The sequence below is a fragment of the Somniosus microcephalus genome, chromosome 9 (assembly GCF_052327205.1).
Source record: "Somniosus microcephalus isolate GS21.2 chromosome 9, FLI_Smic_1.0, whole genome shotgun sequence".
Taxonomy (NCBI): domain Eukaryota; kingdom Metazoa; phylum Chordata; class Chondrichthyes; order Squaliformes; family Somniosidae; genus Somniosus; species Somniosus microcephalus.
In genome coordinates, this window is record NC_140995.1 from 106,833,103 (window position 1) to 106,856,240 (window position 23,138).

At 43.5% G+C, this 23,138-nt stretch overlaps 1 protein-coding gene across 1 annotated transcript in view; it reads left to right on the top strand.

Moving 5' to 3' along the window:
- The window catches only part of LOC147112573 (exostosin-1-like), a 903,087-nt gene extending 880,274 nt beyond the window's left edge, over positions 1 to 22,813 (top strand). The window contains exon 11 of the mRNA XM_085998197.1: positions 17,743 to 22,813. Coding sequence (XP_085854323.1) covers positions 17,743 to 17,928 — 186 coding nt within the window. The 3' untranslated portion in view covers positions 17,929 to 22,813. The remainder of the gene's footprint in view (positions 1 to 17,742) is intronic.
- Positions 22,814 to 23,138: the final 325 nt, after the last annotated feature.

Here is a 23,138-nt window from a genome sequence, read left to right on the forward strand (position 1 = left end):
ATCCCCGGTGTCTCACCCTGTGCAGATGCCGCTACTATACTAGCCTCTAAAGAATGCGTAGTGCCAGTATCTGAGCTGGTGCCTGTGGGTGAGATATAGTGACGCGGTGAGTTCTTCCTCCTCCTCTTCTCCCTCCTCGCTCTCAACAGTGCCCTCAGGGATAGGCTGCTCAGGGGCTTGCTCATTATCTGAAAGCATAAAGGCACAAGAATCAGGTAAAGGTGAGGGGAGGGGGGCAGGAAAGGGAGAAATGCATGCATATGGCATGATGAGCTGGAATGTGCGAAAGGCTTGTGGGGTGAGGGGGAAGTGGGATGTGAGAAGGAGTAGTAGGGATGAACATACCGTTGTTTTCTCCAAGGAGGTCAACGTCGCCAGTAGCCACACGCCCACCACCTGGCGCCCAATAATCTCCAACACTCTATTTTCCCATGCAGACAGTGGTTGGGTGTCAGCTTGTTCCCTGCCTGTGTGTTCCTGCTCCCTCCTGTCATGAGTCACCTTGGCCTGCAGGAGAAAGGAAAGTGTGTGAGTGAGTGTGGAGCAATGTGTTTGGGTGATGTTCCTGCCATAGTTCAATAGCTGTCGTTGTGTGCAAGGTGTGTGATGTGGCTGTGAGTGTTGGTAGGTAGAGATTGTTGGTGGGTGAGTGCTGGGGGTGTGGTGCTTTGGCCAGTGTGTGCAGACTGTTGTTCAGACGATGGTATGTAGCATTTGTTGAGGCATTGACTCACCCTGACCACCCGAGTGAGGTTGTTAAATTTCTTCCTGCACTGTGTGTGGGTCCTGGGGACCATAGTGCTGCCCGAGACATGCTGGGCAACCTCCCGCCACATGGCACGGAAGACTTGCGACGAGGGCCTCCTGCCACTTGCCGGGTAGAGCACTGCCCTCCATCACTCCACAGCAGACACCAACTTCACTAATGCTTGGTCCGAAAATCTGCGGGCACTCTCCCTGGGGCGTGGATCTGCCATCATGACACCTGCTTGAGTCGACCGGCTCCTTGGGCTTGGCCTGCTCCTGCTTGCTGACACAGGTTCACAGCCAGCAATGATGAGAATGAGGTTCTGCAGCATCAATGAACCTCCCCTTTAAGAACTGGCAAGAGGCTGTGGCAATGATGACTTGTGATTAGACTGCACCTGATATTAGTTAGCGCTTTGAGTGTAGCGCCTCTGAGGTAGGCCATTAGCGCTTGATTTAGCGCTCCAATCCTTTCTTTGTGCAATGAGACTGAATCTTGCGTTAAATCTCAAACTTTTCTATAGTTACCGGCCATTCCTGGGCTATAATGAATTTCTCCCCCATTCAATCTCACAGGAAGATAAACTTTTAGAATTAAAAAAATTAACATTATTTGTGCAGCAGTTCTCATAGCCTAAGACTGTCACTAGAGTGCCTAATTAAATCAGGAAGGAATAGAAGTAACTCTGTAAGTGCTAGAATGTGCAGATTAAAGTGCTACCATAACTGCCCATTGTGGAACTCAACCATGCAAACCAGGTACATCCCAGATTTAATCTCTGATTGGTGATGTTAGCTGATCTTTGCTGGGGTCGTGGAGGGGACATTATAATTGGCTCACTGCCCTGGAACAGAGAGGGGTTAAGTCAGTCAGGGTTCCTGATCATCATCCAGCAGTGATCTCCGCTGGAAAGTGCACATTCGTGGACATCAGGTGACGAGAGAATCAGGCTGTCCTGTTTCTCCTCCCACCCCACCCCACCCCAAACACTCAGGGGGTGATTTTATCAATAGGGACGTGATGGAGGCGGGAAAGCTGCTTGTCGGGTTTTAGTCCCGCCTCCATCGACATCTGGCCAACCCACGCTATTTTCCCTTGATTGACCTTGTTAAGCCTGCCCAGCGGGCTTAGCAGGCCTAAAATTTTTGACAGATGAATTGTCATCGTTTGACAGCTTTGAGAAGCTGTCAAACACTGACAATCTCTGTTCTTTGGTAAGTCCTTGTACTCAAGACTCACTTAGAAAGCTTTCCCGAGCAGAAAGCAGATGGCTACTGCATTTAAGAATGCAGCGGCCATTCTGCTTTCTCTGCCGGTGAGATGAGACAGCTCCACAGCCTAAAAGCATGAAGCCTGGAGGAAGAAGCAAAGGTAAGTAATCTTATTAAAACACTTTAGACTCACCTCACACACTTACCTCTGCACACATGCACCCATCACTCACCTGCACACCGGACATTTCGGCCCCTCTGACCCCCGCAGACCCACGGCTCACCTTGCTGACCCTGGCGGTGTTCGGAGTCGTCAAGAAGCTCACACTTTAGGGCTCAAAATAGAGATTAGCCAAAAAACTGCCTGTTAACAGGCAGTTAATTGGCATTAATTCCCTTCCTGCCTCGAGGAGATGGGACCCGGGTCGGGTACCCGCCTCCTGGGAAGATGGCACGGAGGCAGGTTGGGGGCAGGATGGGTACTCGCTCTCAGATTCTGCCATTTTCCCGGCAGTCCCGCCTCCCCAGGGCTGGGAAAATCGCCCCCTCAGTGCCTAGGCTTACCTATGATGAATGGTTACTTGAATGAGGTACTGGAGGGCACCCATTACCTCCAACAAAGGTTAGCACCTTCAGGAGAGCTGGGAGAAAGTTGGAGAAAAAATAAGAAGTCAGCATCAGATTCATGTGATTATGTGTGCAAGAGGCCTCGTCACTTAGTCATCAAGTTCTTACAACACTTGTAAATTCAGCCTAACCAAGGCCTTATTGTCTACTACAATGGCCAGTAAACCTATCTATGGCATTCTAGCAGAAGAATCAATTTTTCAACAACTTTCCAAGTTATGATTTTTAATAAAATATATAATTTATTGCAGTCTCATAATATGGTATGGCCTGCCTCCTTGGAGTCGTGGTAATCATTGGAATGTCTGTGTAATTATATTGATTTACTGTTGGGAGTTTTTGATAAAATGTTTTTAACGCAGATGTTTTGGGCAGGATCTGGACATCACCAGGTTATGTTTTCCTCCAGTCACTAATGTGAATGAAAAAAGTCAGTGTGATTTTAAAAGGTTTTACTGTACTTTATATTCACAAACTTTTTCATTCACATTAGCAACCAGAGCAAAATATAACTCAATATCCCTAAAACTCTTACAAGACTCTGGCTCTACTTTATAGCTATCCTCCTACTGAAGGGAGAGAAGTAACTCCACCAATGGGTTGAAGGACAGCTACTTAATTAGAAAATGCAGCTTTAAAGGTCCTGCTGCAACAGATCATTCACAGAAGCATGAACAAGGGTATCTTCCACCAGGGCAGTGTAATTAGAGATTGCAGAAAGGATGATGTGGTCTTACATGTGTCCCGAGCAGATGAGGAAGAAATTAATTGGTCTCTGAAATGTTGCTAAAGTAACTGTGTTTACACTTTGCCTGCTTGTACAATATTGTTTTACAATGTCTTCCAACAGCACTTCACTAAGTCTGGTGCAGCATCACAGAACAATCATGCATAGCACTCTGGCAACTGTTCACCAGCTTTCCAAATGCACAGCAATACCCATATTTTGCAGGGTACTCTGTATTGGTACCATACGAATATGCTTGCACTATCACCCAAAGAAAATCTTTGCAAGCTACAAACAATAAGCACGCTCCCAGCACAAGTTCACGACTAATACCATCTTTTGCTATTTGTCTGTCTGTCTGTACAGCAATGCACACTGTCCGTAATAAAACAGCGGAACTGGAGACAATAATACATTGCGAGGAATCAAATAAAATAGGGATTACTGAGACATGGCTACAGAAAAATCAGGACTGGGAATTAAACATTGCAAGGCATAACATATACAAAAAAGATAGACAGGGAAAAGGGGGAGGTGGAGTAGCTTTATGTATTAGAGATAACATAATGGCAGTAGAAAAAAGTTATGCAGCCATCAGTGAGACATAAATAAAATCCATGCAGATAGAAATAAAAGATAATAAAGGATCAATCACACTAATAGGCGTAGTCTGCAGACCACCTAATAGAAACATAGAAAAACATAGAAAAATAGGAGCAGGAGTAGGCCATTCGGCCCTTCGAGCCTGCTCCGCCATTCAATATGATCATGGCTGATCCTCTATCTCTATACCATATTCCCGCTCTCTCCCCATACCCCTTGATGCCTTTTTTTAATCTAGATATCTATCTATCTCCTTCTTAAATATATCCAGTGACTTGGCTTCCACAGCCTTCTGTGGTAGAGAATTCCACAGGTTCACCACCCTCTGAGTGAAGAAATTTCTCCTCATCTCAGTCCTAAATGTCCTACCCTGTATCCTGAGACTGACCCCTCATTCTAGACCCTCCTGCCAGGGGAAACATCCTCCCTGCATCCAGTCTATCTAGCCCTGTCAGAATTTTATACGTTGCAATGAATTCCCCTCTCATTCTTCTAAACTCTAGTGAATACAGGCCTAGTCAACCCAATCTCTCCTCATACGACTGTCCTGCCATCCCAGGAATCAGTCTGGTGAACCTTCGTTGCACTCCCTCTATGGTAGGTATATCCTTTCTTAGGTAAGGAGACCAAAACTGCACACAGTACTCCAGGTGTGGTCTCACCAAGGCTCTGTATAACTGTAGTAAGACATCCTTGCTCCTGTACTCAAATCCTCTTGCAATGAAGGCCAACATACCATTTGACTTCCTAACTGCTTGCTGCACCTGCATGTTTGCTTTCAGTGACTGGTGTACAAGGTCACCCAGGTCCCTGTGTACATCAACATTTCCCAATCTATCACCATTTAAATAATACTCTGCCTTTCTGTTTTTCCTACTGAAGTGGATAACTTCACATTTATCCACGTTATACTGCATCTGCCATGTATTTGCCCACTCACTCAACTTGTCTAAATCGCCTTGAAGCCTCTTTACATTCTCCTCACAACTCACAATCCCACCTAATTTCATGTCGTCAGCAAACTTGGAAATATTACATTTGGTTCCCTTATCCAAATCATTGATATATATTGTGAATAGCTGGGGCCCAAGCACTGATCACTGTGGTACCCCACTAGTCACCGCTTGCCACCCTGAAAAAGACCCATTTATTCCTACCCTCTATTTCCTGTCTGTAAACCAATTTTCAATCCATGCCAGTATATTACCCCCAATCCCATGCACTTTAATAACCTCTTATGTGGGACTTTATCAAAGGCCTTCTGAAAATCCAAATACTGTACACTACATCCACTGGTTCTCCCTTATCTATTGTACCAGTTACATCCTCAAGAAACTCCAGTAGGTTTGTCAAACACGATTTCCCTTTCATAAATCCATGTTGACTTTGTTTAATCCCGTTGATATTTTCTAAGTGTCCTGTTATCACATCCTTTATAATAGACTCTAGCATTTTCCCTACTACTGATGTTAGGCTAACTGGTCTGTAGTTCCCTGTTTTCTCTCTCCCTCCTTTTTTAAACAGTGGGGTTACATTTGCCACCCTCCAACCTGCAGGAACTGTTGCATAATCTATAGAATTTTGGAAGATGACAACCAATGCATCCACTATGGCTACCTCTTTTAGTACTCTGGGATGCAGATTATCAGGCCCTGGGGATTTATCGGCTTTCAGTCCCATTAATTTCTCCAGCACTATTTTTTTACTAATACTAATTTCCTTTAATTCCTCATTCTCACGAGACCCTTAGTTCCCTAGCATTTCTGGGAAGTTATTTGTGTTCTCTTCCATGAAGACAGAACAAAAGTATTTGTTTAATTGCTCTGCCATTTCCTTGTTCTCCATTATAAATTCTCCCATTTCTGACTGTAAGGGACCTACATTTGTCTTCACTACTCTTTCTTTTTACATACTTGTAGAAGCTTTTATAGTCCGCTTTTATGTTCCTTGCAAGTTTACTCTCATACTCTATTTTTCCCCTCTTAATCAATCTCTTGGCCCTTTTTTGCTGAACTCTAAACTGCTCCCAATCCTCTGGCTTGCTACTTTTTCTGGCAACTTTATATGACTCCTCTTTGGATCTAATACTATCCTTAATTTCTTTTGTTAGCCATTGTTGGGCCGCTTTTCCTTTTGTGTTTTTGTGCCAGAAAGGAATGTATAACTGTTGCAATTCATGCATTCGTTCCTTAAATGTTAGCCATTGCCTATCCACCGTCATGCCTTTTAATGAAGCTCCCCAATCTATCATAGCCAACTCACTCCTCATATCTTCGTAGTTTCCTTTGTTTAGATTTAGGACCCTAGTTTCAGATTGGACTTCTTCACTTTCCATCTTAATGAAGAATTCTATCATGCTCTTCCCTAAAGGACCCTGCACAACAAGATTATGAATTAACCCCTTCTCATTGCACAATACCCAATCTAGGATAGCCTGTTCCCTAGTCGGCTCCTCAACGTACTGGTCTAAAAAAACATCTCGTACACACTCCAGGAATTCATCCTCCACAGTATTATTGCTAATTTGGTTTGGCCAGTCTTTCTGTAGATTAAAGTCACCCATGATTACTGTTGTATCCTTGTTACATGCATCTCTAATTTCCTGTTTAATGCCATCCCCTACATTACCACTACTGTTTGGAGGCCTATATACAACTCCCATCAATGTTTTCTGCCCCTTGGTGCTCCTTAGCTCCACCCAGACTGATTCTACATCTTGATTTTCTGAGCCAATATCCTTTCTCACTATTGCTCTGATTTCATCCTTTACTAACAATGCCACCCCACCTCCTTTTCCTTTTTGCCTGTCATTCCTAAATATCGAATATCCTTGGATATTCAGCTCCCAGCCGTGGTCACCCTGCAGCCATGTCTCCGTAATCGCAATTATATCGTATCCGTTTACATCTATTTGCGCTGTTAATTTGTCTACCTTATTACGACTTTGTGCATTCAGATACAATGCCTTTAGATTTGTCTTTTTAAAATTTTTAGACATCTTAACCTTTTTTTGTACTATAGCCCTATTTTTCTTACCCAGACCCTATTTGTTAGTGCACTCCTTTGTTTGTACACTCTGTCCCTTCCTAACACAATCTGGTTACCCTTATCCTAATCACTTTCCTGTACTGCTTCCTTGTCTTTTCTCTTTAGCATTCTAGATTTCTCTCCACCGGACCCCCACCCCGCCCCCCCTCTTATTTAGTTTAAAGCCCTATCTGCCTGCCTAGTTATTCGATTCACTAGAACGTTGATCCCAGCATGGTTCAGGTGTAATCTGTCCCAATGGAACAGCTCTCTCTTTCCCCAGTACTGGTGCCAGTGCCCCACAAATCGAAACCCACTTCTCCCACACCAATCCTTGAGCCACGCATTCATCTCCCTAATCCTATTGACCCTATGCCAATTTGCTCGTGGCTCCGGTAATAATCCAGAGATTATGACCTTTGTGGTTCTGCTTTTTAATTTAGTCCCTAGCTGCTCAAACTCTCTCAGCAGAACCTCTTTCTTTGTCCTGCCTATGTCGTTGGTACCTACGTGGACAACGACAACTGGATCCTCCCCCTCCCACTCCAAGCTCTTCTCCAGCCCAGAGGAGATGTTCTTTACCCTAGGCAACATAACCTTCAGGACTCACGCTCCTGGCTGCAGAGAACAGTGTCTGTCATAAATCTCATCATCGAGAAACAACCTATGAAATAACACTGGACGGCCAGCTGGTGGTGCCGTCCAAGGAGTATAAATACTCGGACGTTGGCCCCAGCTTGCAGGGACATTTTGTAAAGACAAGGAGCTAGTGGATACAACTAGACCTCCATGTTCTGAAACAAGCTGATTAAAGCCTTGCTTTATGCTCAAACCAAGTGCGTAGTGAGTTTTATTACGTCAGTGTCTACACCCCTGACTATACTGTCGCCTACTACAACCACCTTCCTTTTTACTCCCCCCACTTGAATGGCTTCCTGTACCACGGTGCCGTGGTCAGTTTGCTCGTCCTCCCCACAGTCCCCGCACTTGTCCACAAGGGTTGCAAGAGCCTCGAATCTAATGGACAAGTGCAGGGACTGAGGCTCCTGCAATACTACCTCCTGGATCCCTGTACCTGCCTCACTCGCAGTCACACCCTCCTGTCCCTGACCACGTGTCAATTCAAAAGTATTTAATCTAAGGGGTGTGGCTACCTCCTGGAGCAAAAGGTCCAGGTAACTTTCTCCCTCCCTGATGTCTCGCAATGTCTGCAGCTCGGACTCCAGCTCATCCACTCGGAGCCGAAGTTCCTTGAGTCGCGGACACTTAACGCAGATGTAGTCACCCTGGACAAAAATGTCCACAAGCTCCCACATATTGCAGCAGCAACACATCTCCTGATCTCCCATTATTTTATTTATTTAATTACAGGAAACTTTCGTTTATCCGGAGGTTAAATGTCCGGAAAGCTCTATCTACCGGCAAAATTCAGGAGTCGGTTCAGATAATTTTTTTTCTTTTCGTTGCTTCTTTTCTCCAGTCCTGGCTCTGCAAGCATCTCTGTAGCTAAGCAACAGCTTCAGCTAGACGCTTGCAAGCTGCGCCGACTGTTTTGAAGCTGTTGCTAAGCAACAGGGTTTGTTGCTTCACACGGAGCTCTGAGCTCCATATGTTTTAACATTAGCGCTGGTTTCTACGGCAGTTTTGATCTAACGGCACCAGCTCGGTCCCGTCGGTGCCGGATACCAGAAAGTTTCCTTTAATTAGTTTAGTGTTATTCAAATGATTTACTTCGTTTAGTTTATTAAATTAAGTTTAGTTTTTAAAATTTAGTTATATGTTATGTGAACTTAAAAAACTTAGCGCACAGTCACTACCGATCACTTACCTGCCTTACCTGTGACGTCACACTGCTGTTTTCTCTTGTTGATGCAGGTCTGCTGCTGCTTTTAACCCCGCTCTCGGGCCTCGGTCTGCTCCCGCACAGGTCCACCGCCACTCTGTGGGAGAAGTAGGAAAAGCAAGCACCTCCTTCCTCCACTTCACCAAACTCCCACATTTACCAAACCCCCAGCTGTTCACTCTGTGCTGGCTGCACTCACAGGCCCCTGTGTTTATACTGTTTGTGACTCACATGAGTCAGCACTGCTCTGCTACTGTTTCAGGAACCAGTTTAATCCAGTTAGCCAATTAACTAACTACAGCAGCTCTCCAGCAGGAGGCCTTGCTTGTTTGTCTGTGTTTAAGCCTGAAGAAATTTAAAAATTTCAAGATTAAATTTTAACTTAAACAGTTGATCTTACTTAAGAGCTACGAGCAATGAACACTAGATTTTAAAAGATATTAACCCCTAAAACTCCCACACTTACCAAACTCCCAGTTGTTCACTCTGTGCTCGCTACACAGTAAAAGGGAGGTGGAGGAAGAAATATGCAAACAAATTAGGGAAATGAGTAAAAAGAAAAGTCATGAGAAATTTCAACCATCCCAAAGTTAATTGGCCAGAAGAGGTAGGTAAAGGGGATAAGGAAATGCAGTTTCTACAATGTGTACAGGTCTCCTTTCTAACCTAGTATGTAAGAAGCCCACAAAGGGAGGATTCGGATTTAGTAATGGGGAATGAACCAGAACAGATAAATAAACATAGGGGAACATCTAGGCAATAGTGATCATAATATAATACGCTTTAAGATTGAAGGTCAATCATCACAGCCCCAGGACATTGCTGCAGGAGTTCCTCAGGGCAGTGTCCTAGGCCCAACCATCTTCAGCTGCTTCATCAGTGACCTTCCCTCCAACTTAAGGTCAGAAATAGGGATATTCACTGATGACTGCACAGTGTTCAATGCCATTCACAACTCCTCAGATAATGAAGCAGTCCATGCCCGCATGCAACAAGACCTGGACGACGTTCAGGCTTGGGCTGATAAGTGGCAGGTAAAATTCGCACCACAAAAGTGCCAGGCAATGGCTATCTCCAACAAGCGAGAGTCTAACCATCGCCCCTTGACATTCATTGGCATTACCATCGCCGAATCCCCCACCATCAACATCCTGGGGGTCACCGTTGACCAGAAACTTAACTGGACCAGCCACATAAATACTGTGGCAACAAGAGCAGGTCAGAGGCTAGGTATTCTGCAGCGAGTGTCTCACCTCCTGACTCCCCAAAGCCTTTCCATCATCTGCAAGGCACAAGTAAGGAGTGTGATGGAATACCCTCCACTTGCCTGGATGAGTGCAACTCCAACAACACTCAAGAAGCTCGACACCATCCAGGACAAAGCAGCCCGCTTGATTGGCACCCCATCTACCACCTTAAACATTCACTCCCTCCACCACCGGTGTACCATGGCTGCAGTGTGTACCATCTACAAGATGCACTGCAGCAGCTCGCCAAGGCTTCTTCGGCAGCACCTCCCAAACCCGCGATCTCTTCCACCTAGAAAGACAGGGGCAGCAGGCACATGGGAACATCACCACCACCTCCAAGTTCCCCTCCAGGTCACACACCATCCTGAATTAGAAGTATATCACCGATCCTTCATCATCGCTGGGCCAAAATCCTGGAATTCCCTCCCTAACAGCACTGTGGGAGTACCTTCACCACACAGACTGCAGCGGTTTAAGAAGGTGGCTCATTATTGATGGGCAATAAATGCTGGCCTTGCCAGCAACATCCCATAAAAAACAAATTTAAAAAAAGATAATAATTGAGAAGGACATAAGCATGACAAAGAGCAGGGTAATAGAATGACGAAAAGTCGATTTTGAGGGGCTGAGAATAGAACTTGGGAAAATAAAATAGACAACAATATTGGCAAATAATGATGTAGAACAGCAATGGGAAATATTTAAAACAGTGTTCAACAGAGCCCAGGAAAAATAAATTCCTTTAAAATACAAGAACAAACTAAACACTAATGAGACACCATGGATGAATAAAGACATAAAGGTAAAATTGAGGGTAAGGAAAGAGGCATACACTAAGTACATGGACAGCAGGGGAGATCATGGCAAGGGAGAGTATGAAGAGATTAGGAAGGCAAAGAGGAACTATGAAATTAAATTATCAAGGAACATAAAACGTTGGCTCAGAAATTCGGGTCGGGGGCTTCCTGCGGATGCAAGCCCCTGACCTACACTTACCTAGCGCGCCGGCAGTTGACCTCTTGGCCTGCGTGGAATTCCTCTCCGAGGCCTGTCCCAGAGGCCGGCGCGCTATGCTGGTGTGTCCCAGGGGCGTAGTTAGTGTGAAGTGTCCCCTGGGATCACGTGAGCAACAGGCAGCCAATCGGAGCAGGGAATGCTCCATTCATAAGTCTTGACAGATAGACCTGTCAAAACGTATAAATGCTGAGGCTGTAAAACTGTACTTTACCTTCAAATAAATTTTTAAAAAACATCACACTTTGTAAATAAACTATAAATGACATTAAATAACTAGTTTAAACAAAAATTGAAATTTTTGAAAAAAATAATTTTATAAAAAACGGGGCTAAAAATAAACTTACCTTGCTTTAAAGTATTTAAAAGTAAAAAACCTGTGGAAAAAATGTATTAATTTTAAATAATTGACCACTTACCTTTGAAAATGAAGTCCTTACGGCTGCTTTTTACATTTCTAAAATGTACAGACTTACCTGCACGTTAAAACCTGAAAAAAAAGGAAGTTCAACGCGCACGCGCAGACTCACGCGCGCACGCGTTCGACCTCTGAACCCCTTGGTTCAGAGGATCGGAAGTGCCGGTTTCCCGCGCATGCGTAGTGCATGCAAGATTCCGGCACTTCCATCGGGTCCACGCGTGAGTACTCCGTCCGTACTCACGTGTTGGGACCCGAATTTCTGGGCCAATATAGTAAAATATTCTACAGGCACATAAAGGAAAAAAGGAAACTCGGATGGAAATAGGGCCACTAAGGGATGGACAGGATAAAACCACAGTCAGCGATAGCAAAATTGCAGAAATATTAAATCATTACTTTGCATCAGTATTTACCAGGGAGACAGATCAGATGGACATGACATCGGAAGATGGGATTATAAATGATGTAACTGCATTTAAAATAAAGAGGAGAAATATTAAATATATTACTCAAACTCAAAGAGGATAATACCCCTGGTCCGGACGGATTACATCCGTGCATTTGAAAAGAATCTAGGGAAGAGATAGCAGAGGTACTATTACACATATTTAATAATTAATTAGAAAATGTGTAGTGCTAGAGGACTGGCAGATAGTTAACATAATACCTATATTTAAGAAAAGAGACAAAACATGTCCAGGGAACTATAGACCAGTGAGCTTAATGTTGGTAGTAGGAAAGATAATGGAATCCCTACTAAAGGAGAAAATAGAAAAACATCTAGAAACCTAAAATATAATAATGAATAGTCAGCATGGATTTCAAAAGAGAAAGTCTTGCTTGACCAACCTCATTGAGTTCTTTGAAGAGGCAACAGAGTAGACAAGGATAATGCAGTACTGTAGATGTAATTTATCTAGATTTCCAAACAGCCTTTAATAAGGTGCCACATAATAGACTAATGAAGAAGGGCAGAGCATGCAGAGTCAGGGGACAAGTAGCAGAATGGATAGCTAGCTGGCTGTAAGACAGGAAGCAGAGAGTAGAGGTAAAGGGTAGCTATTCAGCGTGACAGAAGGTGGAAAGTGAGGTCCTACAAGCATCAGTGCTGGGACCACTGTTGTTCACAATTTATATTAACGATTTAGACTTTGGAATCAAAAACACAATTTCTAAATTTGCAGTTACACCAAATTGGGCGATATAGTCAATATTGAGGAGGACTGCAACAAATTACAAGAAGACATTAATAAATTTGCAGAATGGGCATATAATTGGCAAATGAATTTCAATGCAGATAAGTCTGAGATATTGCATTTTGGTAAGGAAAATAAGGAGGTCACATATTACTTGGAAAATAAGAATCTAAATGGGTAGAGGAGCAAAGGGATTTGGGAGTACAAATACACAAATCACTAAAAGTAATGGTGCAGGTTAATAAGGCCATAAAAAGCAAACCAAGCACTAGGGTTTATATCTAGAGGGATAGAATTGAAAAGTAGATGTTATGCTAAACTTGTATCGAACCTTGGTTAAACCACACTTGGAGTACTGTGTACAGTTCTGCTCACCATATTATAAAAAGAATGGAGAGGGTGCAAAAAAGATTTACAGTACAAGGATGATACCAGAACTGTGAGGTTATACCTACCAGGAATAGATGAATAGAATGGGTCTCCTTTCTCTTGAAAAGAGAAGGCTGAGGGGTGACCTAATAGAGGTCTTTAAACTTATGAAAGGTTTTGATAGAGTAGACAGAGAGAGAGTGTTCCCACTTGTGGGGAAGAGCAAAACTAGAGGCCATCAATATAAGATAGTCGCCAAGAAATCAAATAGGGAATTCAGAAGAAACTTCTTTACCCAGAGAGTGGTGAGAATGTGGAACTCACTACCGCAGGGAGTAGTTGAGACGACTAGTATAGTTGCACTTAAGGGGAAACTAGATCAGCATCTGAGGGAGAAGGGAATAGAGGGTTATGCTGATAGAGTTAGATGAGAAAGAATGGGAGGAGGCTCAAATGGAGTATAAATGCCAGCATGGACTGGTTGGGCCGAATGACCTGTTTCTGTGCTGTATAATCTATGTAATTCTATGAACAGTGTATGATGCACGAATGCTTTACCCTGGTGTTTCCCTTTTTTCATGGTGTATACATAACCATATGCTCCTTCTAAGCATTTCCTCAAGTAGGAGGAGTAAGGTTGCTGCATGTTAGTATCATATATAAGAATAGCACAAAGCATCCACTGGCCTGAGTTTCCCCCAGGCCTCATTTAAATGGCACCGGTCCATGTTCCACCCAGAAAGGGCAGGAATAGGGTGCTGAGTGGCTGCCGGCAGGGAAAAATCAGGTGGTTTGGCCACCCATCGACTTGTCAGTAAGTGGTGGGGAACAGTTTCGGGACAGTCTCACTCCTACTCCTCCTGGTCCCACAAAGGATATTTTTACCCTTACCTTGGAGGGCCTCTTCTGTCTACAGAACAACTTCAGACCTGCTCAGCCTGGCAGGAAAGCCACAGTTAAAATGCAACCAGGGTCCTATTGATGTAAGAAATTAATAGAGTAAATTAATTAAGCCCCTCGCCTGTTACATAAGAACATAACAATTAGGAACAGGAGTAGGCCATACGGCTCCTTGAGCCTGCTCCGCCATTCAATAAGATCATGGCTGATCTTCGACCTCAACTCCACATTCCTGCCCTATCCCCATATCCCTTAATTCCTCTGGAGTAAAAACTCTATCTATCTCAGCCTTGAATATACTCAACAACTCAGCATCCACAGCACTTTGGGGCAGAGAATTCCAAAGATTCACAACCCTCTGAGTGAAGAAATTCCTCCTCATCTCAGTCTTAAAAGGCCGTCCCCTTATCCTCAGACTGTTCCCCCTAGTTCTAGACACTCCAGCCAGGGGAAACAATCTCTCAGTATCTACCCTGTCAATCCCCCTCAGAATATTATATGTTTCAGTGAGATCACCTCTCATTCTTCTAAACTCCAGAGAGTATAGGCCCAAACTACTCAATCTCTCCTCATAGGACAACCCTCTCATCCCAGGGATCCAATCTGGTGAACCTTCGCTGCACCGTCTCTAAGGCAAGTATATCCTTCCTTAAATAAAGAGACCAAAACTGTGCACCGTACTCCAGGTGTGGTCTCACCAGAGCCCTGTACAATTGTAGCAAGACTTCCTTACTCTTGTACTCTAACCCTCTAGCAATAAAGACCAACATGCCATTTGCCTTCCTAATTTTTTGCTGTACCTTTCTCTGTGTTTCCTGTACTAGGACACCCAAATCTCTCTGAACACCAACATTTAATAGTTTCTCACCATTTAAAAAATATTGGCCTAGAAATTCGGTGGGGTTAGCGCCCAATTAGAGGCATTAGAGGGCCTTGCGCCGGAATTATAGCCGCGATCAAAATTGCGTTGGGCCCTACCATCGGCGTTAGCCGGTAGCGCTGCGCCGGCACCGATGACGTCATCGGTGTGCGCAGCGTCCCGGTTGCCGTGGTAACGTGGCCGGACGCCCAAATTCAGTTGCGGCCGCCTCGCCCGTGGCAGCCGCAACCAACGATTGTTCAACGGGATGTTGCAGCACGTAGCGCCGGCGCATTAAGGTGGAGCGGCGGCTGGCCGCTTTCCTGGCGGCCGCCTGCCCGCACCTCCCTCCCCGGACTCCTCCACCACCCCCCCGCGGCACTGATGTGTGTGGCCCGCGAGCCCGGCACTTCTCCGAGGTGCCGGGCTCATTTGTCGGGCGAATCGACCGGTCAGCGGTCGGCTACAGGCAGCTCCTCCTTAACAGAAGGAGGAGGCCTGCAGTACCCCAGCCTGCCGCACCGCATCGGGTGCCGCAGCGGGGGATTAGCGCCGCAAACCTGCATTCAGCGCCCATAGCGAGGCGCTGAAACCCTCCATTAGCGCCCGCAGCCGTCTGGGCGCGGGGCAGCTGAATTTTTGGCGGGTGCAGCGGCAATTATCGCGGGCGCAAAATTTCGGGCGCAAAAGCCCTGGCGGAGGCAAACCTAATTTCTAGGCCATTCTGTTTTTCTATTCTTCCTACCAAAGTGAATAACCTCACATTTCCCCACATTATACTCCATCTGCCATCTTATTGCCCACTCACTTAACCTGTCTATATCCCTTTGCAGGCTCTTTGTGTCCTCCTCACATCTTACTTTTCCACCTAGCTTTGTATCGTCAGCAAACGTGGATACATTGCACTCGGTCCCTTCATTTAAGTAATTAATATAGATTGTAAATAGCTGAGGCCCAAGCACTGATCCTTGCGGCACCCCACTAGTTACAGCCTGCCAATCTGAAAATGACCCATTTATCCCTACTCTCTGTTTTCTATCTGTTAACTAATCCTTTATCCAGGCTAATACTGTACATTACCCCCAACCCCATGTGCCCTTATCTTGCTTAACAACCTTTTATGTGGCACCTTATCAAATGTCTTTTGGAAATCCAAATATACTGCATCCACTTTATCTACCCTGCTAGTTACATCCTCAAAAAACTCTAATAAATTTGTCAAACACGATTTACCTTTCATAAAACCATGTTGACTCTGCCTAATCATGTTATCATTTTCTAAGTGCCCTGTTACCACTTCCTTAATAATGGATTCCAGCATTTTCCCGACGACTGATGTCAGGCTAACTGGCCTGCAGTTCCCGGTTTTCTCTCTCCCTCCTTTCTTGAATAGCGGGGTTACATTTGCTACCTTCCAATCCGCTGGGACCTTTCCTGTTTTAGGCGGGTGACCCATCCCTCTCAGAACCCTGTAGTTTAAAATCGGAAATGGTGGGAAACGGTCGAGTTCCAAGTGGGTAAATAACCTGCTCGTTTTTACCTGCCCACCCACCTGGGGTTAAAATCGACCTTTAGGTATAATTATTGAAACAGCCACCTAAGTCTGATGAGTATATTCTGCAAGTTTCATAGAGAAAGGACGTAATTTTTCAAGAGCAGCTAGATCATGGGAACGCCATCGTCATCAAGTTTCCTACGAGTTACATGCCACCTGGCTTGTACATTTACTGTTGTTCTTTCTTAGCTGCTGGGTCAAAATGCTGGAAATCCCTATTAACACCATTGTAGGAGTACCATCAATACATGGAGTGCAGCGGATCAAGACAATATTCCACCACCGCCTTCTCAGGGCAACTAGGGATGGGCAATAAAAATGTGGTCAGCATCACTCACGTCCCGAGAACAAATGAACCACTTAAAGGTGCTTTGATGGTGTGTATGTAAGCACATTAAAAAAGAGCAATATATAAACACAGACTTGAGAAATGCAATTTTCAAAGACTGCATTCAAGATTAAAGTAATTGCAGTTTTCAATCTTGTTTAGAAAGCAACGCGACATTGCTGCTGTCTGAGTTAGCCTTTTGAGTTTAACACATAGTGCGTTTCAAGTACTTCACATGAAGGTTAGACGCAGGACATGAGATTTTCAGGGGTTAGTTTGTGTTATAATCAGAACATTTGGAATTTTTGAAATTGTGAGGTAATTGTGATCAATGACAAAAACAATTTTATAATACACATTAAAAATTATTTTTTGTTGTGCTTAAGTATTAATACTAGTACTAAAATGAGATGTGATTATCGAATTAAGTGCACATGCATGCTACTTTGACTAACAACCAGGACATGAAAGCATTCTCTTCCTAAAATGTTCTTCACTTAGGTCCATAGCACAGTGAAAATAATGTTTACAATTTTTACGTTTATTTGAGGCTAACCTGTAAGTCTCATGTTCTAGCTCCATGAGTATGACTGAGATGATCTGCTTAGTGAGGATTCTCTATTTACAGTATGGGTTTTGCAATGGAAAATAATTTCCAATAAGCATAACACTGAGGGCAGTATAGCAAGCTAGCCTACTAATGTACAAACATTGTAGTTACCAAGGTAACAGGTTGGAGGCCATATTTTCTACTTTATATTATACTTCTCATAATCTTGCATAATTATTTACATAACTAAAATGACACTTGGCTCCCCCATTGGAAATGCTGTACTGTTATAACAAGTTACAGCTATCCATCTTGTGTTTTTCTATCACATATCTGCAAGGTGTGAAATGTCCCACATAACACTGGTTTAAATCTCTTATCTGGCGCTATGGAAGTTTTCCAAAATGTAAAGGGAAGCATTTTAAATAACATGCTTGGTCTGTGGCTGTATCATTTTTTCCCCCTTTACTGCTATTTTTTACTTTCAAGTTTTGACTTTGTATTTTCTCCCCAGGGATCAAAGACTTCCCGCTGGGCTGATCCAGATCATTTTGCACAACGCCAGACCTGCATGAACACTTTTGCCAGCTGGTTTGGCTTCATGCCTCTCATTCACTCACAAATGAGGCTGGATCCCATCCTTTTCAAAGACCAAGTCTCCATCCTGCGCAAGAAGTACCGGGACATTGAACGATTATAGAGCCCTGCCACAGACAATTGAGTTGGATTGTTGTACTTACAAGCCTGTGACAATTGCCTATTACATTCAACTAGAGCCCCCAAGTAACTCTTGACGATGCTGTAACACAAAACAACAATAATGGCAACAAGAATACTCCACCTTCTGGGGACCAAACGACAATGACCTTAGTGCAATCTGAAAGATAGCTGCCAGACAGGCATTTGAGATGTTTCCGATCATATTACTGTTTTATTTTGTCTACACAGACTAAAATCTTTGACAATCGTGCCTAATCTTTGAGGATTTTAGGGATAAACAACACATAGCAAATTTATGGTCAAAGAATGTACATTTTCTATGTAAAACTTGCAAGGGGATTGGGGAGCTCAGCTGCATACAAATCAGTTTTCTTTGTTTTTGCTTTTTCGTCCAATTGTCACCTCTTACATTTAATTATTTCTCTGTGTCTGACAGTTGTGTCTTTTTAAATGGTCAAAAGTATATTTAATGAGAACAACAAAAAATGGTGTGTAGCAACTAACTATAGTTACAGAATAAGACAGATGGTTCAAAGCAACTCTCAACATGCACAGTGTATCTTTTGAAATTACACTGCACGCTTGGTTGAAAAGAAACCATAACAGGTGCTGACGATCAATTCACACCAACTGAATTCAGAGCTGGATGAAACCATTGGTCCTGAGTCATGAACCTTACAACATCTGAGAAGATTGCCAGGATCAGAATTTGAACCACAAGCTTACAATCCTAAACAATAACATTATATTTTGATATAGCAATTGCTATTCTTAGTACCCTGTACATACAATATACATTGTTTTCTGCTTTGTGATCTAAATAGATGCAAAGAATGGGACCAATGGTGATGCCCTATGGCCCGCAGGGTTGAAATTTCTAGTGGTTCTGAGTCAGTAATGTGCAGAAAGATCCTTTTAACCCTGGAAACAAAACTTAAAAATAAGTACTCCACATATCCAAAATAAACAAGCCAGTTTTGAAATAGCATGATCCAAGGTCGCTTTTGCTAATAGTTGTAACAATTAGTTTGTCTAGGTGACTGGTTGTTTGCGAGTTGTGAGCTGCTTTTTTATCTTTTATCAACGCATACAGGTTAGATTTATAGGTTCATTTTGACTGTATGCAAAACTATTCAAAGAAGAATTGCCACAAGCAATGATTCATTTAAAATCTGGTTATATTGATTGCCAGACCAAAAGATTAGGAAATAAATTCAAAACATAGATGGCACTTTATGATTCTACTGGCTTATCATTACGAATTGATATTATACCCGTATGCCAGTGTGAAATGTCAACATATTCGTTTTGTTTCATCATGGTCTAGAAGAAACGTCATTGCTATAAAGTAGCTTTTATGATGAGAAATGTCTTCATTGACACAACAGGAGTCTCAGTTCTGTGAGAAAAAGTCTCATTATTGATAGTTATAAGGGTTTTGCTTTGGTTTGACCTATAATATATTTACATGGAGATTCAATGAGCAGCAGAACAACTTGGAGTCTGGTTTATTGGGTCAAGTTACTTCTGGAATGGGACTTCATTAACAGCACCCCCATCCCCGTGACTTATGTCAAACATGTTTTGATTGCTATCTCAGTAAAGTAAACTAAATACAGATAACATTAACAGTAGCTCTTCTGCAAAATATGTGTTTGGGGCAATTTGTAGATTTTAACAGCTGATTACGTTCTCATTTATAATATTTATGAAATGAACTGAATGGTCAACGGGGTCAGGTTTAATTAGTTTAAATTACTGTTATGAAACTGAAATTAAAATAATAATGAATTGTTGATTCCACCATGATTTTCTTATAAATCTGATCTTAAACAATCCTGACCCATCATTGGTTCATTGTGTCTATGCTGAAGTTATTTTTCTGGGATACTAATTGTAATCATTGAGAAGTTATTTTTAAAATCATCTTTGAAATTCAGTTTTCTTATTTAATTCTCTTGAATTATATCTCTTTAGAGGGGTACTGTCCAGTAACTTGTCTGGCAAGATAAATACAGACATACTTAATGACATTATGGCCTAGGCTTTCTGTTCCCATCCCACCAGTTTTCATGGGGTAAAAATTGGGTAGCGACCTGAAAAAGTTAGCGCCTCCGCGGCAGATTTTCCCAGGTAGACCCCCGAGAGGGAGGAGGGGCACTACTGGAAGCGCCCCGCGTCCCCCTTGGGGCGGCGCTGCGACACATTGCGCTGCGGTACTGCAGGCCTTCCTCCCCTTCTTAAAGGGGAGGGGCCTGGCGCAGTGTGTCCCGGCGCCCAGGTGGGCCATCAGGGATCGGGAGTGTCGGCAAACGAGCCCGGCATTCGAGGAGCAGTTGGCACCCCGCAAGGGGGCTTCACGGGGGCCGGGGACAGCAACGGGGGCAGGTGCTGATGGCGGCCAGCAACAAAAATGGCCGCCCGCCACTTACCCTTTAACTAGCGCCGCCTCGGCCGCAGGTAGGCCCCCCTGACCCCGGCGGACATAACGTCTGGCGGTAAGTCAGGGGGTGCCACCCAGTATTACAGCCGGGGCACTGCGCACGGTGATGATGTCATCACCGGCAGCGCAGCGCTGCTGAGCGCTAATGGTTAGCGCCGCCGCTAACCTCCCGCTGAATTTCGCGGGAGGCGTTAGCCACGCCCAGTCGCTAGTTGATTTGCGCCCCGTTAATGCCCTCTTAGGGCGCTAACGTGAGGCGCAAATCAACCGAATTTAGCCCCCTAGAGTTTCTGGGGTGGGCAGGGCCGAATATGTCCTTGGGGACAGGTACCACCATATCCTGCCTCCCCACTTTCCAGACAACAGCCCAGATGGCAAAAAAAGCACCACCTGTATTTGGCCAGATGCATGTAAATCACATGGAAGTGAGGGAAACACAGCCTCCACCATGCTGTGATCTATTTTCCCAGTTTGACCTATTAGGTCCCGACATCCAATGTTCAAAGATTGGTGGGGGGGGCCTTGGGGATTCAATCACAGAGGGGCCTGCGCAAGTACTCTCAGAGTATGGCTGTGCACAGGCCCAAAGCAGCAGGAAAAAGAATTTGGGGGAAAAAAATTATCTTCTTCAAGCTGTTCAGTGGCTGCCTTCCTCCTGCTGCTGCTCAAAACTTGAGACCTGTTGCAATAAGTCGCTGTCCCCAATCTGGTGTAACTCCCAGCAAAGGGCTGCCTCCAGCATGCAAGTGACCCTCGGGCCAGAAATTTGGACACATCAGGGGGCATCTCTGTGGCTGTTGCATTCTATGGGAGAGGCTCCCCAATTGGAGAGTCTAGGCCAATTGCTCTAAAATAATAATGTTAGAAAATCAAATTACAAAGTTCATCCTTCAGTAGTTACAGACTCGACTGCAACACAAACTTTTCCCAGAAGCCTGCATTGGCACTGTTTGAGCAGACAGTGTAGGCTGCTCCTACAGGGACCAGGGACAGAGCCTATCAGAAAACTCCCCAATAAGGCCGCAATATCCCTGTAACATATATGTTCTACACAGCATGCATCAAGTAAAACATCCAACAAACACAAATAATTAAACAGATACCAGTGCAAATTAATACACAGGTGAATTCTATCTAAGAAGCATTCTTTTTAACCCTAAACATTGGTTTCCTTCCTTGAAAGCATAATAAGCTTAAGATAAATAGATCGTGGCATACAATATCACAATATGTCAATCGCTTTCTCTTTCTGTAGTGTTTCCCTCAAGCTGCTACACGCTGACAAAATATCCTTCTATTTACAGGAAATGTTTGGGTTTTTTTCCTTGCGAGCTTCCTGTTAACCGGATCAACATCCCAAGCAGCATATCAGTATTGTTTCCTGATTTAATTATACATTAGTTTTAGTATATTTTTCTGTCATATGCTATATGTACATGGTTAGTTTTTATTGATATTAATTTGTTTCAGAATTTGTACAGCATTTGGTTTCTGAGTAACTGTTAATAATTTAACAACTTCAGATCAGCAGGGTGTCAATAATACTTTGAAATGAATTTTGCTGGGATAAATTTTAAATGTACTGTAAACTGGATTAGATTTGGGGTTTAGCCCGTTCTGAATTAATTATTGGAAAGAATGTAGATGTTATTTAAATTAGATTGTGCAATGCAACACCCAAGCCATATAGTGAAATATTCTGTTAGAATGGTTCTCAGAAGTCAATGCACAATATCAGCGTGTCCTTGCACAGTATATGCAGTTGAGGCATAATGATGATTGTCATCACAGTATGAGTATGAAAGTGAATCTCAATTAAAGGCACCATGTTTTAACATTTGACACTACAATCAAATATTTGCTCATTTCAAGTATTGCCTGACCACATAGCTTTAATGCCATTGCACATATCTTTATACAGTAGAGGTTAAAAGCATTGTGTTGCCAGATTTGTTCATTCTGAATTCTTCTTTTAGTTGTGCCTTTGTTGTATTACCGCACTGTCTGATCTGTTGTACAAAATGCAATACTTTGTTTCATTGTGGTCTGATTTTATAACATGCTGGGCTATTAGAAGTCCTTACAGGTATGACAGAAGAGGCATCAAAAATGCAACAATTCCCTATGCCAATGTTATTCCCAGGTGGACAAGGAAGAGATTCATCAATAGAAAACTCTTTGAAATCCTGGGGTCTGTGTTCACACTCCTGCTCGGTCTGGCTTACATGCAAACCTGCCACTGCATGCGGCCGTGTCGCAATGCTGTATCAGGAAGTGTGAAATGTACACTCTACCTTCCACTTTGCTTATGTAGAGCAACTTGCAGAATTTTTTTTAGATATGAAAACAACAAATACTGTAAATGCCAATTTTCTATAAATGACTCAATTTGTTGAAATAAAATGATTTTTTAAAATGAGAATATTTTGTAACTTGTTAGGTTTTTTTCGTTCAAGTTGGACAGCCAAGTAGTAGGTCAGGCACTTGCATCAATCATCTACTGACCCATGCTTGAGCCGCAGCAGCCAGGAGAGTGGAAAGGACTTTCCCTGGCTGGCCAAATCACCATTGATCCACGGAGGTGCTCATCTTGTAAGAGGAACCATGGAGCTGCAGTGGGATTAAATGTCACGGGTGATTACACAGATGAACAAACAGCAAATTATTGAAGATGCTGGAAATCCGGAACAAAAACAGAAAATGCTGGGAACACTCAGCAGAACAAGCGGCATCTGTGGAGAGAGAAA